Genomic DNA, 16,594 nt, shown 5'->3' on the forward strand with positions numbered 1-16,594 from the left:
CCCCACCCCACCACCACCACCACCACCACCACCACCAGTGTGACGAGGGAAATATGATCACCCTATATTAAACAAACTGTCCACCCGGGCTTTAGCGCTGCACAGAGACACTTCGCTGCCTATGACTTTGAACGTCAGTTGAGAGTCGGACTGACCAACAAAGAGAGGGCCTCAAGTTAAGACCCTCTCTTCATTGGTCAGTCCACACAAGGTGGGTCAAAGGTTACACTGAGTGGGTTACGTGATTTCAGGCATTCAAGTATTGAGTATATTTACTGCATATTACAGTAAAATATTCTGTATGTGACCATATTATGGTGATCCTTGGGTCGTGATGATGGGGCCCTTGAATATTGTTGCCCAGGGTACAACAAAGTGTTAGTCTGGCCCTGCACAGATGTGGTCTCACGCGGCGTTTTGCTGTGGTTTCGTAGATACCTTCTGAATTTAACAGCAGTCACAGATCCAGACCGGGCCAACAGGTATGACGTGACTCTCAGGTGCGACTCCACCTCTTCTTAGAAACCTTTCGTTTTCCAGGGAGCTAACGCTTCAGTAGAAACTGTCAGTAAGTTTGCAGTCATGCGTTTTCATAGTTTCACCTTTTTATTCATTATTTCTTGTTAAAGACGCAGTTAGATTTTCAGTCCCTGCAGAAAAAACTCTTGCAACTTTATTTTACAGTCAGGAGAGAAAAGTTTCCAAAGCCAACAGAAAAAATCTTTTAGATTTATTGATGCAGCAGGGAAAAAAAACAAAATCATACACGTATGTAAATCTAAGCTTTGAAACAACAAACAAGAGAAGATTTTTACCAGAGATTATTAAATCACACTTTAAAACCAAACCAGCTGCTTTCCAAAGCCTTTCTCTCTTTAGACACATTTTAAATGAGGTGCTCTGAGCGATGATGACAGATCCTTTACAGCAGCAGAAAATACTGAGCTCATGATAAAACTCAAGAAAAGCTCTGTGATCGTATAGCTGAGATCAGTTGTGCTGTCTCTGGTTGATCTGATCTCCTCATTGGGTCTTCGCTTTCCTGGTGACAGACTCTCGTCTTTTAGCAACAGAAGCGTAGCATCTGGTGGAGACATGAGACCAGCAGGAAATTATTATTATCACAATAAAAACAACTTCTGGGTTTTATCACTGAGTCAAATAAAACAGTTTGGTGTTTGGCTTTCTGATCTGATCTCCAAGACTCATTCTCTCTGGGTTCCTTCATGAGCAGCATTTGTTGTACCTTCGCTGGAAGAGGTAGAGGAAGAAGAGGAGCTCGTCTCTGAAGCAGGAGAGCTGGTGGGAGGAGGAGAAGGGTACAGGAGAGCCAAAAGAGGAGGCGCAGAAGCACAGATCTGAAATCAGGGTGTTCATTCCCTGATGAGAGAAGTCTGGAGATGAATACATCAAAGAGTGGGAACCAAATGCAGCTGCAACACTGAGATCAGTGAAGAACTTACTCTGTACATCAACACTGACCCCTGCAGGTGACTCACTGACTGCAGCTTTTCCACGGAGAACAAAAACATGTTAATTTTACTCAGTCAGCAAACTCTGACCCCGACATTCAGCAGGCGGGTTACCTGACCTTGTGGTTGATGAAGAGCTGAGGAGCCATGGACAGAAAACCAAACGCGTACACTCCTACAGGAGAGCGGACACTTGTTTAATGTTAACTTCAGAACATCTGGCCAGAGATCAGCTGAAGTAGAACGAAAGCTCACCGGTGATCAGGGTGTTGATCAACCAGGAGTAATAACTGTCGGAACAGAACAAAGTTATAATAATAAAGTATTTATGTAGTTCGGTTTCCTTCATGATAAATTCATTCTGTATAAAAGCAGCAATTATATCCCAGAAACAAGCACCCTAAAGTGTTCTCCTATATTTTATTTTGAAATAATGACGCTGTAATAAACATAAAACTGAAAGTTTATGTGGCACGGATGAAAGTGGTCATACTTTTTTTGGCGTAAGTATCCCAGCGAGAAAACGGCTCCACTGATGCACAGAGGATACACCAAGTAGGACAGCAATTGGGACGCCTGCAGAGGGAATCACACTTCATTAGACTCAGTCCAGTCCAGAGTGGGGGGGGGGGCAGACTAACAAGAGAAACCTGAGCATCGTACTCCACCGTCTTCCTCTCCTCCTCATCCAGCTTGTTTATCTGCAGTAAGAAAAGAGCTTCGATAAATCGCCCCACGCCCCGAGAACCCGGCAAGGCCTCATACTCACACGAAACCTTTTACCGAGATGGACTTTAAACACTTTGAACACCTTCCACACCTGATGGGAACAAAGATCATTGTTATCATTAGATCTGTTTAACTCTTAATTGTTAGAAGAGACCAGCAAACCTCCACACAGGCTCCCAGTCCAACAGGAAGGAGAACCAGCAGACTGGTTTCCTCCAGCAGACGGAGGAAAATCAGCAAAGTGCCAAGACAGCGCCACAGAACTACGAACGGATGAGACCAGTTACAGTAAACAAATGCATGTCATCTCTCAAACACATAACGATGATAAACACCCGATTTCCTCGACATCCCTGCGATGCTCTTCTTCTTCCTCCAAAAACCGATGTCCTTTTTTAGAGCCAGAAATTCACAGATGAGCTGAGCAAAAGCAGAAAAATAAATAAATAAGCCGCCCCGAGACCCGGTTCTTAGACTATTTAGTAGGGATGCACCGATGGATCGGCAGTTGATTGTAATCGGCCGATAGCTCCCCTATCGGTTTTGATCGGAGTTTTCAAAATAGATCAAAGCAGACGTTGCGCGCTTCGTTGTTTACGACCAAAACTTTCTTGAAGCTAAAGCTGAAATAATGGCCAAAGGAGGAGACGGCAGTGCTCAGGACATTTATTATCCCTCAAAGAAGACAAAGTCGGTAGTACGGGCATTTTTTAGATATCTGAAGAATGCCGAGGGAGTTTATAGAAGACGGCTCTCCTGTTTGAAGCACGTGCAGAAAAAGTGTCTGTGAAAGGCAGCAACGCTTCAAATCTCATGACACATCTGCGTGACCATCACCCACAACTCTACAGTCAACGCAAGGCAAGCTAACGTTAGTGTTTTAGCTAAAATGCGTGATCCGAGGATTTGGGTTGAGGGAGAATGCAACGAGTCGCTATATAAAGCAGCCACAGCGCCGCTACCTGCATATAAACCGTGTCACGGACACCCCCATGTTGAAATGACGCTATGCATTACGGGGCTCCCAGGGGCAGATAAGAGTTGGTTTCTCTCCGAGAATAATTATGAATTTAAAAATGATTACTGCCTGATGACATGTTCCCACATCTGCAAAGCTCACTGGAAGGACACAAACCGAGGACAATAGTTTCCTGATATAGGGTTTATTACTCAAGTAAGGGTAAAAAAGTATCTGATTAGAAGGCTACTTGAGTACTGAGTATCATCTGATCTAATATTTTTAAAATGATGACATCAAACAGACATAAAATAAGAAGTTATGGGCAAATATTGGTATTTTAAAGACTAAAGGGGAAAAATGTAAACAAATAAACAACATAAAATAATACATTTTAGGCTAAATTTAGACACAAACTGAGGACAATATTTCCTGACATACAGGGTTTATTTAATTTTGTGAAAATGTAGCACGTTTAAAAAAAATACCGCGATAATACCGAAAACCGTGGTAATTTTGGTCACAATAACCGTGAGGTTAAATTTTCACACCGTGACAACCCTAATACAGACCATTTTAGATTAGGTTACATTGCATTTATTCCCAGATTATGTAGTTTGCAGCACTCATTATAATGTTGTAGAAAATTTCTGGCCAATCCACGTAATCGGTATCGGTGATCGGCAGCAAAAAACCTGATTGGTGCATCCCTACTATTTAGTCAACACGGTAAAAACGTAGAGTGAAACGTGTTCTCTTACCTGTAGGGCTGTGGTGAGCGCCGTCAGCACCAACAGGTAGAGGTCAGATCCCATCAGAGTCGCTTTGATCTCGTCTATGTTCTCCTCGGTGAAGCCTTCAGAAAGCACACATTCATCACCATGATAGCAGACAGCTGGAGTAAGTAGATGCTCCATTAGAAACACACAGACTCCTCTCACCAAACTGCCTCAGAGAATACACAATGTCGTGTAGATGGATGGAAAACCTGAACTTTCTCAGAGAGATTCCTTCGTAGGACACAGTCAGAGGGAGCTGCGCGGTGCTGATGTTGATCTCCTGCCAGCAGATGGATGGGTGCATTCATTTTTAAAAGCTAATAAATGATTTAAACCTGCACAGAAGACTTTCCCCACCACCAGATCTCTGACTCTGAAGCCGAGCTCGTCGATCAGCAGCATAGGGAGGTAAATCGTCCGTCCGCCTTCCTGGGAGCTGCAAGAAAAACAGTCAGATTGATGAAGACTGAATATTTTCTGCAGACACAGAAAAGCAAAAATCAGCCTCGGCTTTCTTTAACTCCTCCTGTGACTTACACTCTTATGTAGCGACGCACGTCACTAGGAAGTCCCGCCTTACTGAAGCTAAAGTCCTCTGACATCATTGTGATTGACAGGTGTGGTCTCCAGTGGGACACAGCGCTCTCGGGTCTCAGGTTCTGACGGGTACACGGGGTGAAAAAAGACAGACATGCAGCAAATTCTGCTGAGATCTGACACTGTTTTACAGAACTGGAGAGGAAGTGTCACCTTGTCCTGGACTCGTGTGCGTGGGCGGGTGACGTGTGTGGTGAGACGAGACGAGTGGTGGACCTCTCTTCTGTCCTCCAGAGGAGAAACTCCAGCTTTGTGAACATAAACAACTGCATACAAAGAGCCATTAGCTCGGGTTGGCTCAGGAAGAGACACGTTCACCTGCCTGACAAGGGGATGAGAAATATTCACATATTAAAAAATAAATATTACTATTATTTGAAGTGATCACATCATTAAACCAAACTGACTTTTCAAAGGTAGAGTCGGGGTCAAAGGGGTCGAGTTTTACAGCTAGGCTGAGGGGGCTGTCGTCTGGTTGGAGGCAGGTGAAGACACTCAGCTGGATAAAAGAGGAGAGAAACATGAAACCTCAACGTTTTATATCCAAATGTCATCGAGAATTTACAGCACTGATTTCCGATTTGCTTCAACCGAGTCTTCCTCGGTCAGAAGGAACAGTCAACTCCATTGGTACAGTTCAAGCTGTTTATTAGCATTCTGTTCCAGTGTGTACGGATGTCCTCAGAGAGAGGTTTGTGTGTGTGTGTGTGTGTGTGTGTGTGTGTGTGTGTGTGTGTGTGTGTGTGTGTGTGTGTGTGTGTGTGTGTGTGTGTGTGTGTGTGTGTGTGACTGTGATGTGATTATCTAGAAAATACAAATAAAGGAGAGATTAACAGACAGCAATACATGATGGTCAATCTACAACCCTATACAATGATTTTCCACCTCTAGTACCACAATCTACACCTTCATAATACATCCACCAGATGGCACTATCAAGTGACAAATATCAGCTAACTTTAGCAGGCCAACAGTTTGAAGATTGGAGACACACCACTAATAGATTAAATCCTGTCAAGCGACTAGGATAAATAGCACAGCAAACACACCCAACACACTGTAGGCCCCATCATGGCGTTGGATTCTGTAAATCTGTACTATACAGACTAAACAGTCCACAAATAACAATAAACAACAATAGGGGACATCAATCCATGTTTATACATGCACATACATTCAGCTCAGCTTCCATACTCTCATAATAAGTGCGCACACAGGAGTTATACACCCAGGAAACACTGACAAACACCTCAACTCCACTCAAAACAGCCGGGCACACTCAGGATGCCATATAATATGCTGACGGGCATCATGGGAAATGTAGTGTGATCAATGCAACACAAACGAGGGACTTTTAACAGTCATGACACAAGAAAACCAAAGCAACCCTGCTATGTGCTAACTGGACCGCCCAGGTTCCTGTTACCTCTGACATATTTAGTGATGAATAAAGAAGCATGTGCAACCTGCAGTCTGGGTTTAGCAGCCAGGTAGGAGACGATGCAGAGCTCTCCTCTTCCTCCGTCGCAGGGTTTGGTGCTGAGGAAGCCGTAGAGCATCCAGGCGCTGTGGAGCGCGTACACCACAAACACACCCAGCAGCAGCTTCGTGGTGGAGCTCCTTTTCCCCCCGCCTTCTGTCGCGGGTTTGGAGTAACAGGACGGGAACATGGCTAACGATGGAACTAAACAAAGAAAGAGACCCGATTTAATCTATAACATAATATAATCCACACAGATTCATCCGTTCCGCAGCATCATCCCGGTTTCCCGCATCCCGATGCAGACGCTAACCTGCTCGGCTCCGCCCTCACTAGATTTGGATCACTACAGAGAAAATCTGGCTACAAATTACGGAAATTGCCTGTTTTTGCTGGATGATTAATGTTTAGACACCGTTTACTGTTCAGATTGTCTTCTATTTGAAAATTGATTAAAACAATGACAAAAACAAATATGTAAACTAGCAGGTTGTTTAAAAATATTATACAAACCAAGCAATTTAGACAATATAAGAATAAAAAGCGAGTAAAATCGGGAGATTTTTTTCTGATACAATACTCGTAAATTTTACTTTGAAATCAATAGTTTTTGTGAAAATAAAATCTCAGAATTCAGAAATCAAACCTTCAATTTTACTATTGTCACCACCCCTATTTATATATATATATATATATATATATATATATATATATATATATATATATATATATATATATATATATATATATATATATATATATATATATATATATATATATATATATATATATATATATATATATATATATATATATATATATATATATATATATATATATATATATATATATATGACGTGCTTTGCTTCAGCTGAGTTCATAATCTGTGCCCTCGCTCGGTGATTTCGACTCATTGCTGCGGGAGCGCAGCGCATATTAAGCTTTTTTTTTTTTGCGTTCGGTAGATCCCTTTGGCTGATTAGAAATCTAGGAAACTGTTTTTCTGGAAGACGGTGAAAACATGCAGCATGCAGGAAGGTTAGAGAAAGGGCCGGAAATTATTCAAATAAAGTCAAGAAAACAAAACAAAGAGGAAAAAAGTAGGTAGATTTATCCCCAATACACATTTTTACCAGTGAAAAGCAAAAATATATAAGCATTTCATATTTATACATGTGATAGAATCAGATCACCCCAGAAGTCAGTCCCACATCCAGGGCCGTATCAAGGCATTTGGGGACCAAAGCAAAATGGGCTTGGAGCCCCCACCACCTCACTCCCTGCTCAGTTAATCTAAGATGGCAGCGTGCTGAGAGTACAGATTGTTGTTGCTTTTATTTAATAAACAATCATTTTAAAGCACTGAGCGTCACATTACCAGATTCATATTGAAGTTGTTTTGGTGAAAGTAACTTAAAGTAATGCCAAAGTAGTGTAATGCCTTACATTTTAAAATCAGTAATATTGTAATGTAATCAATTACATTAAAATGAGGGTAACAAGTAATAAATAATGCATTACAGTTTTGAAGTAACTTGCCCAACACTGCTGATTTCCCTCTTTCCTGTTCACTCTTTCTTGACATTTTTTAATCACAATTGCCAATTTTTGCTCATTTTAAATATGTATTTTAAACATTTTCTAAATGCTTTTTTATATTTTTACATTTTGTGCTTTTGAGAAGCGCCTCATGATTTTTATCTTGAGAGGCGCTATAGAAATGATACTTTCTTCTTCTTTACAGAGACATCGACCCATCGGTTACAGACGATGAAGGGACGAATCGTCTCTCTCTGAAAGCTGACAGAACTGATGTTGAACATTCTTACGGAGAAACAGAAGACAGTTTATCCACTTTGCGAAAACCAGAAAATGAAAGCAGCGATGGTTTTGGCCTGGAGATAGCAACTAGTCTACTCAGAGACGTCGAACAATCGGTTTTCCATGAAGAGGATTCTGGATCCCAAACAAGTCTCTCTGTGGCCCATGAAGACGCAAAACCACTGACTGAAAAATCTTTCTTTTTCTTTTCTTTATTTATTTTTTTTTTTACCGTGTCCTGTCTGGCTGTGAAGCAAACAGAATTGATGTCTGAATGCTGGTAACAAGCCTTACAGATTTAGTCTCAGGTGGAGCATCTTTCTGGTTTTACGTCAGATGAAGTAACTACGTCAGATTTGGATGTGTTTGACTTAAGAGACTCTGGCTCTAAAGCTCCCAGTGAGTTGAAAGAATTAGAGGCTTTATGGAAGGAGAAGCGAAAACATCTCCGGTTTCAGCGGAAGATTGGCCTGGAGATAGAAACTAGTCTACTCAGAGACGTCGAACAATCGGTTTTCTATGAAGAGGATTCTGGATCCCAAACAAGTCTCTCTGTGGCCCATGAAGACGCAGAACCACTGACTGAAAAATATTTCTTTTTCTTTTCTTTATTTTATTTTATTTTTTTTTTACCGTGTCCTGTCTGGCTGTGAAGCAAACAGAATTGATGTCTGAATGCTGGTAACAAGCCTTACAGATTTAGTCTCAGGTGAAGCACCTTTCTGATTTTTCGTCAGATGAAGTAACTACGTCAGATTTGGATGTGTTTGACTCAATGGGGGGAGGACGCTGGTCTGTCTCTGACTACAGAGAGGGATATTTGGGAGAATCAGGCTGGTCTTTCCACAATTATGGAGGAGAACTTTGGGGAGAATGATGAAATATCACTTTCTTTAGAAGAAAAGGAGGAAATGTCTCCTACTGATGAAGAATTAGAGGAAATAGACAGTGACACATCTGTTTTTTTAGAGGAAGAACTGATTCAGGGTGACACATGTGCGCTCCAGAGGGCCCTCAGTCGACACGCAGGTGCAGTCATAGAGATCGGGGTAGGCCGGTGGTGGTGCGGGGGGCGTTCGGCCACCCCGTCGGTGGGTGACTCGTCGGCTCGGCTGGGGGTCACGGGCGCCGGCTGTAGTGGAGTGGGGTCGGTGATGTTGTCGACCCCCCCTTTCGGCGGGTGGCGTCCCCGCCGCAATGTACTGGGCTTCGGCTGGAGTCTCAGCGCCACCATCAACTCCCCCTTTGGCAGGTGGTGTTCCCACTCCAGGGTGCGGAGTCTCAAGCCTGATTCATGCTTCTCCGTCAGCTCCGCAAGGGACAGACGCGCACGGATTGACGGAAGCGTTTTGCCCTCATACTTCTCCGTCTCCTGGGGAGTGTTGCAAAGCAATTGCCCGGCAGGACAACAGAGGGCGTAGCGCTGTTCTGTGGTATCCTGTCATCCATCGGTCCAAGATAGTGCGTTTATATTGTGTTTTTTGTATATAAGAGACTTTTTAACACAGACAAATTTGTCTCTCATCCTCCTCCACCTCTTCATGCGCTCACCACCTCTAAACCCAAGTTTCCTGTCATTTCCATCCACAAATAAAACGCTTGCTGCGCATCTTTTCACTCCTCCAGTCACAGGAGAATTAAACGTTCATGTTTTAGAGTTAAGTCGCGATGTATTCTTCAAGCTTTTCCGTGTCTGCCGCTAGTTATCCTCGGTTCTGTTTATGCTTTTGAGGGCGCAATGGCAGCGGTGTAGACAACAGCGGCGTCCTGACCAATCACAAGCTTGCGTTGTCCGTCTCGACTGACGGATGTTTAGAAAAGAGAGCTCGACTCCGTCCGTCCTTGCGGAGCTCTCCGGCAGGCCCGCAAGGACGTTGCGTGTCTCGCACTGACGCAGACGGAGAAGCATGAATCAGGCTTCAGGTGCAGTGCCACTGCAACTGTCAGCCTCCCTCCCCTAGGGCAGGTGGGTTTCCCACCCCTGGGTGAAATAATCCTGCTGCAGAGACGACACAGACTCTGTGGGTGTCATTGACCTTGGAGGTATTGGACAGACTGGTCACCCTGGCGGCGCCGTTGTAGTTAACAACACCCAAAGAGGGAATGACATGCAGCAACAGGCCACGCGTGCATGGCTCAGTCTACTCGAAAGGCACATCCTCAGACTGAGCAGCAACGGCAGGCCATGTACGACCTGAAGGTCGCATTATGCTCAGCTCCGTGCCTGGCGCTTCCTGATTGTGACAAAGAGTTCCACCTTGAGGTCGTGTTCTCATCTAACTGCTTCAGTGTCGGTCTTTATCAAGTATATGACTGTGACAGGCGTGTCGTAGCATATGCTAGTAAGCTCTTGTCCGGTCCTGAGTTTAAATTCTCTTGACTGTGAAAAGCTTTGCTTTCCACCATGTGGGCAGTTAAACACTTTTCCAGCTACATTGGTGGACAGAAAATCATCGTCATTGAAACACAACATCGGCCAGTGACCTTCTTTCCGCTTCCGGTCGGTAACAAGATGGCGCCTGTGCTTGGCTTAGCCGCAGTCACCGGCCACTTTTTCAAACTTTTCTCCACTAACCTCCTCTTTTTCACCTTGCTCCTGTCTGCGATACTCTTCAGTAGTGTCCCTGCTGCCATCTCCTATGATCGCCAGACTCTTTTGTCCTTCCGTTTGTTCACAATCGCCCACGATATTCTGGTCTGGTTGAACTCTGCCCGAGTGGTAATTCTTTTCTTAGCCAGCCCCGGGGTTCTGGTCGTGGTGGAGGCCTAGCTGTTGTTTACAGAGACCATCTTCCACGTAGCTCTACAACCTCTGGTCACTTTGCTTCCTTTGAACTGCAGCTGATTAAAGTCGGGTGTAAGGGCCCGTTCTACTGTGCTGTGGTCTATCGTCCACCTGGTCCAAACACTTCTTTCCTTCAGGAGTTTAGTGACTTTCTATCCTCCACTGTGAAGCTGTCCAGACTGGTGATTGTTGGTGACTTTAACATCCACGTTGATGATCCCTCCCATCACTTTGCCATGAATTTCTCCAGCACTATGGACTCCTTCAGCTTAACCCATCATGTTTCTGGCCCCACACACACCAGGGGGCACACTCTGGACCTTGTTTTTACTTCTGATCACCATTGCATTTTCTTTAACTTGTCAGTTTCTGCGTCCCCACCTCCTGCTCGCCGTATGGTTAGTTCTCGTTTTCTTAATGAGAGCACAGCTAGAAATTTTTCTGCTGCTTTTGATCCACCCTGTTCTTCTGATAACGACCCAGATTCCTTACCTTCTCAGTCTAACGATCACTGCCTCTCCATTCTGGACAACATCTGTCTTGTCAGAACCAGATTAGTTCCTGCAGTGAACCCTACTCCCTGGTTTAATGACAGCCTTCATAGCCTGAAGTGCCAATGCAGAAAAATTGAGCGTTTGTGGAAGAAAACTCATCTCCACGTCCATCTGCTGCACCTAAAAGATCTTCTGACATCCTTTAACTCTGCAGTCAGAGACGCTAGGGTTTCCTATTTCTGCAACCTGGTGTCCCAGAGCAAAGGGAACCCCAAGGTGCTGTTTAACACCATCAGCAGCATCGTCTCTCCTGCCTCTCCTACAGCCTCCATCCACTCTGTTGCAAACTGTGAGAACTATCTGTCTTTCTTTGTGGACAAAGTCAATAAGGTTAGATCTAGCATCTCTCCTTCAGCCTTATCACTGCCTCTCCTGACTCCAACCAGGCCCATCATCCTAGATAGCTTTGCTCCTGTTTCTTTGCCTGAGTTAACCAAACTAGTTAACTCTATGAAGACCTCTGCATGCCCCCTCCACATCTTACCCTCGTCTTTGTTTAAAAGTGCTTTTCAGTCCATCGGTCCCAGCGTGCTCTCTATAATTAATGCTTCTCTGGTTTCTGGTCAGGTTCCTGCTTACTTTAAGAACGCTGTAATCCACCCGCTTCTTAAAAAAACGAGTCTTGACCCCTCTCTCCATAGCAGCTTCAGACCATCTCTAAACTTCCGTTCATCTCCAAGATCTTAGAAAAGGTTGTGGCTAAACAATTCACAGCTGCTCTTGATGAACATAACATCTATGATAGCTTCCAGTCAGGTTTTCGTAGAGCTCATTCTACTGAAACAGCTCTCCTTAGGGTCTCTAATGACCTTCTGACTCACAGTGATGCAGGGGACTGTTCTGTTCTGGTCCTGCTGGACCTGACTGCAGCTTTTGACACTGTTGACCATCACCTGCAACTGGAGAGGCTGAGAGACTGGGTAGTTCTATCAGGAACGGCTCTGGAGTGGTTCTCCTCCTATCTTTCTGAGCGTTCCTTCTCTGTGGCCGTCTCCAAGTTTAGGTCCTCCACCACCTCCCTTACCTTCTTGGAAAATTAACGGGTTCTTAACCTCTAATCGGAAGCCCGTTAAACATGAAGACCTCTTCATGGCTTGTGATAACCCTAGCGACATCACATGACATGCAGATCTATTGGCGTGAAGTCAAAGGTCTTTCTCGTGTACCCGGAACTGATAAGGATCTGATTGCAGACTCTCTTGCCAAACAAGGTGCAGCTGTTGGTACCCCATGGTCCTTTAACCCCTTGTGGCTCCCTGACAGTGTGTCTTCTCGGTCAAACCCACCCCGTGTGTGTGTCGTGACTTGAGCTCAGGCCGTTAACGCGTCCACCTCTCGACCGTCCGATGGTTTTGAGTCTGTTCTTCTTGTCTTTTCTGAAAACAACCTTGTCAGTCTTCAGTCCCAGGACTCTGATATTAGCAGGATGATCCTGTACCTTTCTGATCCGACAGCTCATCTGCCTTCTCCTGTCGAGCTTGACTCCGTTCCTGAGCTATGGGCTCTCTTTCGTGTTCGTGTCATTCCCTCTCTAGGTGTTGTTAACTACAACGGCGCTGTCAGAGTGACCAGTCGATCCACAGCCTCCAAGGTCAGTGACACCCACAGAGTCTGTGTCGTCTCTGCAGCAAGATTGCTTCACTCGGGGGTGGGAAAACCACCTTAAGCTTGGTTTATGCTTGACGCATTCACTTTCCGCTTGGTGATGCGGCTCGCGGATGGAACGCGCTTCACAACTTGCAGCGTTTATAGGTTCATGCGGCTTGTCTCTGCGGTGAGCTAATATTCTCTCAAACTGTAGGGGGCAGCATAGAGCTCTACGGCATGCATCCAACACTACACCATAGTAGAAGTAAAAATTACTGTTTACAACATGGCATTCCAGCATGTTTTAACAGCTTCCTCGTCTTTTCCGACAGTGCGAGCTATTTCTCTCCAAGAATTATTAACAACGTGTTGATCGCGGTGATCTTTGAGAGCTGAATCATACAAATGTCTGTATTTACAAACCTCTGCCATACTAGTTCTTGCCAGTCCGCCATGTTTTTCCGCGTCCGACCGTCCGCATGGTTAGAAAATTTCCTAGGTGCGCGGTGCGGAAATTTTGGGCCGTGCAGAGGCGCTGTGGAGGGGCGTGGTTGTTAAAATGACGCAACCTCGCGGATGCGTCAAGCATAAACAACATTAACCTAGGGGAGTTTGCAGTGGCACTGCACCTGAGACTCCGCACACTGGAGTGGGAACACCACCTGCCGAAGGGGGAGTTGATGGTGGCACCGAGACTCCAGCTGAAGCCCAGTACCTTGCGTTGGGGATGCCACCTGCCGAAGGGGGGGGCTGACAACATCACTGACCCTACTCCTACAGCTGGTGCTAGTGACCTCTAGACCTGACGTTGGTGACTCGCCTACCACAGGGGGAAGGTTGAATGCCACCCTGTGACCACACTGGCTGACCCTGATCTCTGACTGCACCTGCGAGTTGTAACGTCAATAAACCATTACGCTACAGCGTCGACCGAGGGCCCTCCAGAGAACACACCTGTGCCAGACACGTTCTGAGACATTGCATTCACCTGCAAACAAACACTTCATATTAGATTCATCCAAACACAGGGTTGCTTTTTTAATACCAAAGTCTTTTTAATATCAAAGTCTTTTATAAATTGTCATGTTTTATATTTGTTTAGTAATAAATTTCTTAACCTTCTTAAACTTGACTCTTTCTTGAAATAAACACAGAGTGGGTGTACATTGATCACTGAACAGGCAAAGATCTTTAGATCTTCTGAATTAACAAATAATCTTTGCTATTAAATTAAATCTTTAAAAATAAATATTATAATCTTTTGATTAAACATAGACCAAGCAAGTTGGTGTATGAATTTATATCTATTATATTTATATATCCATATATAATCTCATTCGTCAATTTGTTTGATCTTAGGAATTAAATATAAGATGATAGCAACAGCCTTTAATTCCTATGTTTAGGTCATTAACCCTACAGTAACATTGAATCATCTCTGGTTTCGGTGTTTAACTGGCTTATGCAACATGTGGTGATCTCTCCTCACATCAGCATGGAGCCATAAAAACTCTTCCAGACAGAACATCACTTTATTTAGAAGTAGGGAATATAAAAACATAGATGGAGTAAACTAAGGAAAGATGGGCAAAGCGGGCAGATCTAAAGGCTCCTTATGCTAAATAAATGGGACTTGTGATAGAGCTAGTATGTGCTGACACGCAGCGGTCAGGGCTGTACAACAGCTCCATAGACTGTACATACAGCTCTTATCTATGGAGCTCCGGACCCCACGTGACTCTCAGTTAGTAGACGCCATTTTGGCAGGGAAAAAAAGGTAAACAAACACAGATGTAAACATGAACATGAACGGGATCCGCTTGGATTTTACTTCGTCTGAGTTTACTTCACACTTTAAAACCGAAGAAATCGTTTTATATAGTCAGAAATTAAATAGACTAAACCTCTCCGACCACCGTGCCCCTGGGATACTTTTTAAAAACGCCAGAAGCTGTCGGAGCGGACTTCTTACAGGGACCTGGCCGGGGAACCCCTTGGGATTTCCCCGGAGGAGCTGGCTCCGGCGGCTGAGGAGAGGGAAGTCTGGGCCTCTCGACGCTACATGCCCCCGCAACCCAACTCCGGATAAGCGGATGAAAATAGATGGATGGATGGACAAATAACAGATTTACACGGAAGTAGTTTAAATAGAGTGCTGTGCTGTTTGAATGTATAAACTGAACGCAAAGAGAAATCACTTGTTTGATTTTTTTCCGTGAATAAAATAAATATGTCAGGCAGGAGCGTCTCAGGATCTGTCTGAAATCTGTCTCAGTGAGACAGATAATAGCAATCCAAAGTGCTTTTTATGTGATCTGACAATTGATCAACCATTGCTTAAAAATTAAATACAGCTTAGCCGATTAATTGCTGTGATCATTGAACACGTAAACGGCAGCACGCAGAAATCACGAGGTAACGTTTTACGTGATGTTTACTTGTTGCTGTGAGTAATAGGACAGAAAAAGCCACGCCTAAATAAGTTTAGGAAGCCCACTAAGAATCGTAATAAAAGCATTTAAAATAAATACCATACACAGTTGAGGAAACGTTGGTTTAAGTACCTGATATGAAGCGGTCGCTGCATTATTTATAAGTGAAAACCTTTACTCTCGGGGTCCCACAGTTTCATTTTAGCCCGGTCACTAAGCGCGTTTTATTACAATCATCTGTTCTAAGTACAACCAATGTAATAAAATGACTCAACGTCCTTCAGCTCAAGAGGTGTCGTGTTTATTTCTAAGCCCGCTGAACTCCTTCTAAACTCCTCCCACTTCAGGCAAGTCTTAAAGGCATACACACTGTATCTATTCACATGACATCTCCCCTCCTTTGAGTCAGAGACAGTGTAAACAGAGTATGTGAAAGAACAAAGTACGTCTTTTCCTCAAAGCATTGGAACCCTCTGTAACAGCAACCGACAGTAGGAACATAACATAGATGCTTTTAACCAAAGAGTCAATCACAATAATTACAAACGATCACCCAACACTCTCTTTTTTTTTTGGAGGCAACAGGCAACCATACATGCGTCGTTGGGGTGATGGGGTGGACTACCCAAACACCCTTATAGCGGCCGGAGGTTATTCTGCTCCATTTAGGCCGGCTATACAGTTCAATAACAAACAAAGTCCTTGAGCCTCCTGGGGGTCCAGATGACTCTGCCTGTAGAAGACATCCGAGCTGATCCTGGAGGAGAATCAGAAAGGTCTGCTGGGACGGTCCCTTGGGCAGGCGAAACAGACTCTTCATTAGGTGAGGCAGCCCCTCTAACCGGGGAGCCTAAAGGTGTGGGTTGGGGTGTTGACGATGGTGGTGGTGGCTGATCTGCCACACCAGGAAGGAATATTGGTCGTAGATGGCGCCGGTTCCTCCGCAGTGTCCCATGTTCTGTCTGGATCAGGTAGGACCTTGGAGCTGGATGTGGTTGTTGGACCGTTGCCGCAGATGTCCAGCCAGAATCACCATCAAGTTTCACCGCCACATCCTGCCCGGGTGTAAGGGGTGGGAGTGCTCTGGCACCATGGCGTCAGTTGTAGGCATGTCCGTAGCTCCTTTTCGCCTTGGCATCGGCTGCACGCACCTTTGCGAAGTTGGGCCACTTAGGCAGCAGAACCTTACCGATTGTAGGTACAGTCGTCTTGATCTGACGACCCATCATCAGCTGGGCAGGACTGGCCCCTGTGGCTTGTACTGGCGTGGCTCTGTAGGCCATGAGAGCCAAAAACGGGTCGTCCTGCCGGAGAATCCTCTTTGCTGTCTGAACAGCTCTCTCGGCCCCACCATTGGCCTGAGGATAGTGGGGGCTGGAGGTGATGTGCCTGAAATCATA

The 16,594-nt window shown here is 44.7% G+C and overlaps 1 protein-coding gene across 3 annotated transcripts; it reads right to left on the reverse strand.

Annotated features, from left to right (window-relative positions):
- Nucleotides 1-708: 708 nt before the first annotated feature.
- Nucleotides 709-15,461, reverse strand: LOC107396180 (lipid scramblase CLPTM1L). 3 transcript variants are annotated; one of them, XM_054740442.2, is made up of 18 exons: nt 15,327-15,461; nt 6,002-6,219; nt 4,943-5,034; nt 4,689-4,857; nt 4,476-4,597; nt 4,296-4,374; nt 4,101-4,218; nt 3,921-4,015; nt 2,537-2,621; nt 2,364-2,464; nt 2,242-2,292; nt 2,114-2,173; nt 1,966-2,048; nt 1,728-1,762; nt 1,592-1,647; nt 1,464-1,508; nt 1,247-1,380; nt 709-1,084 (listed from the first exon to the last, which is right to left on the reverse strand). In XM_054740442.2, exons 2-18 carry the CDS (start codon nt 6,203-6,205, stop codon nt 1,024-1,026), a joined length of 1,590 nt encoding a protein of 529 aa, XP_054596417.2. In that variant the 5' UTR covers nt 6,206-6,219; nt 15,327-15,461; the 3' UTR covers nt 709-1,023. The 3 variants fall into 3 exon arrangements, with proteins under 3 accessions (XP_054596417.2, XP_015831247.3, XP_070407864.1); XM_015975761.3 differs by lacking the exon at nt 15,327-15,461 and having other exon boundaries at nt 2,123-2,173; nt 6,002-6,353; XM_070551763.1 differs by lacking the exon at nt 15,327-15,461 and having other exon boundaries at nt 6,002-6,353.
- Nucleotides 15,462-16,594: the final 1,133 nt, after the last annotated feature.

Source organism: Nothobranchius furzeri, chromosome 5 (genome assembly GCF_043380555.1).
Source record: "Nothobranchius furzeri strain GRZ-AD chromosome 5, NfurGRZ-RIMD1, whole genome shotgun sequence".
In the NCBI taxonomy this organism is placed as follows: Eukaryota; Metazoa; Chordata; class Actinopteri; order Cyprinodontiformes; family Nothobranchiidae; genus Nothobranchius; species Nothobranchius furzeri.

Excerpts from the sequence above, each read along its gene's own strand:
- LOC107396180 (XM_054740442.2), bottom strand. The coding sequence starts at position 6,205 with ATGTTCCCGTCCTGTTACTCCAAACCCGCGACAGAAGGCGGGGGGAAA. Across the intron at positions 2,293-2,363 it reads GACTGGGAGCCTGTGTGGAG|GTGTGGAAGGTGTTCAAAGT; the intron begins GTTTGCTGGTCT and ends TGTTCCCATCAG. Across the intron at positions 1,509-1,591 it reads AGCTCTTCATCAACCACAAG|CTGCAGTCAGTGAGTCACCT; the intron begins GTCAGGTAACCC and ends TCCGTGGAAAAG.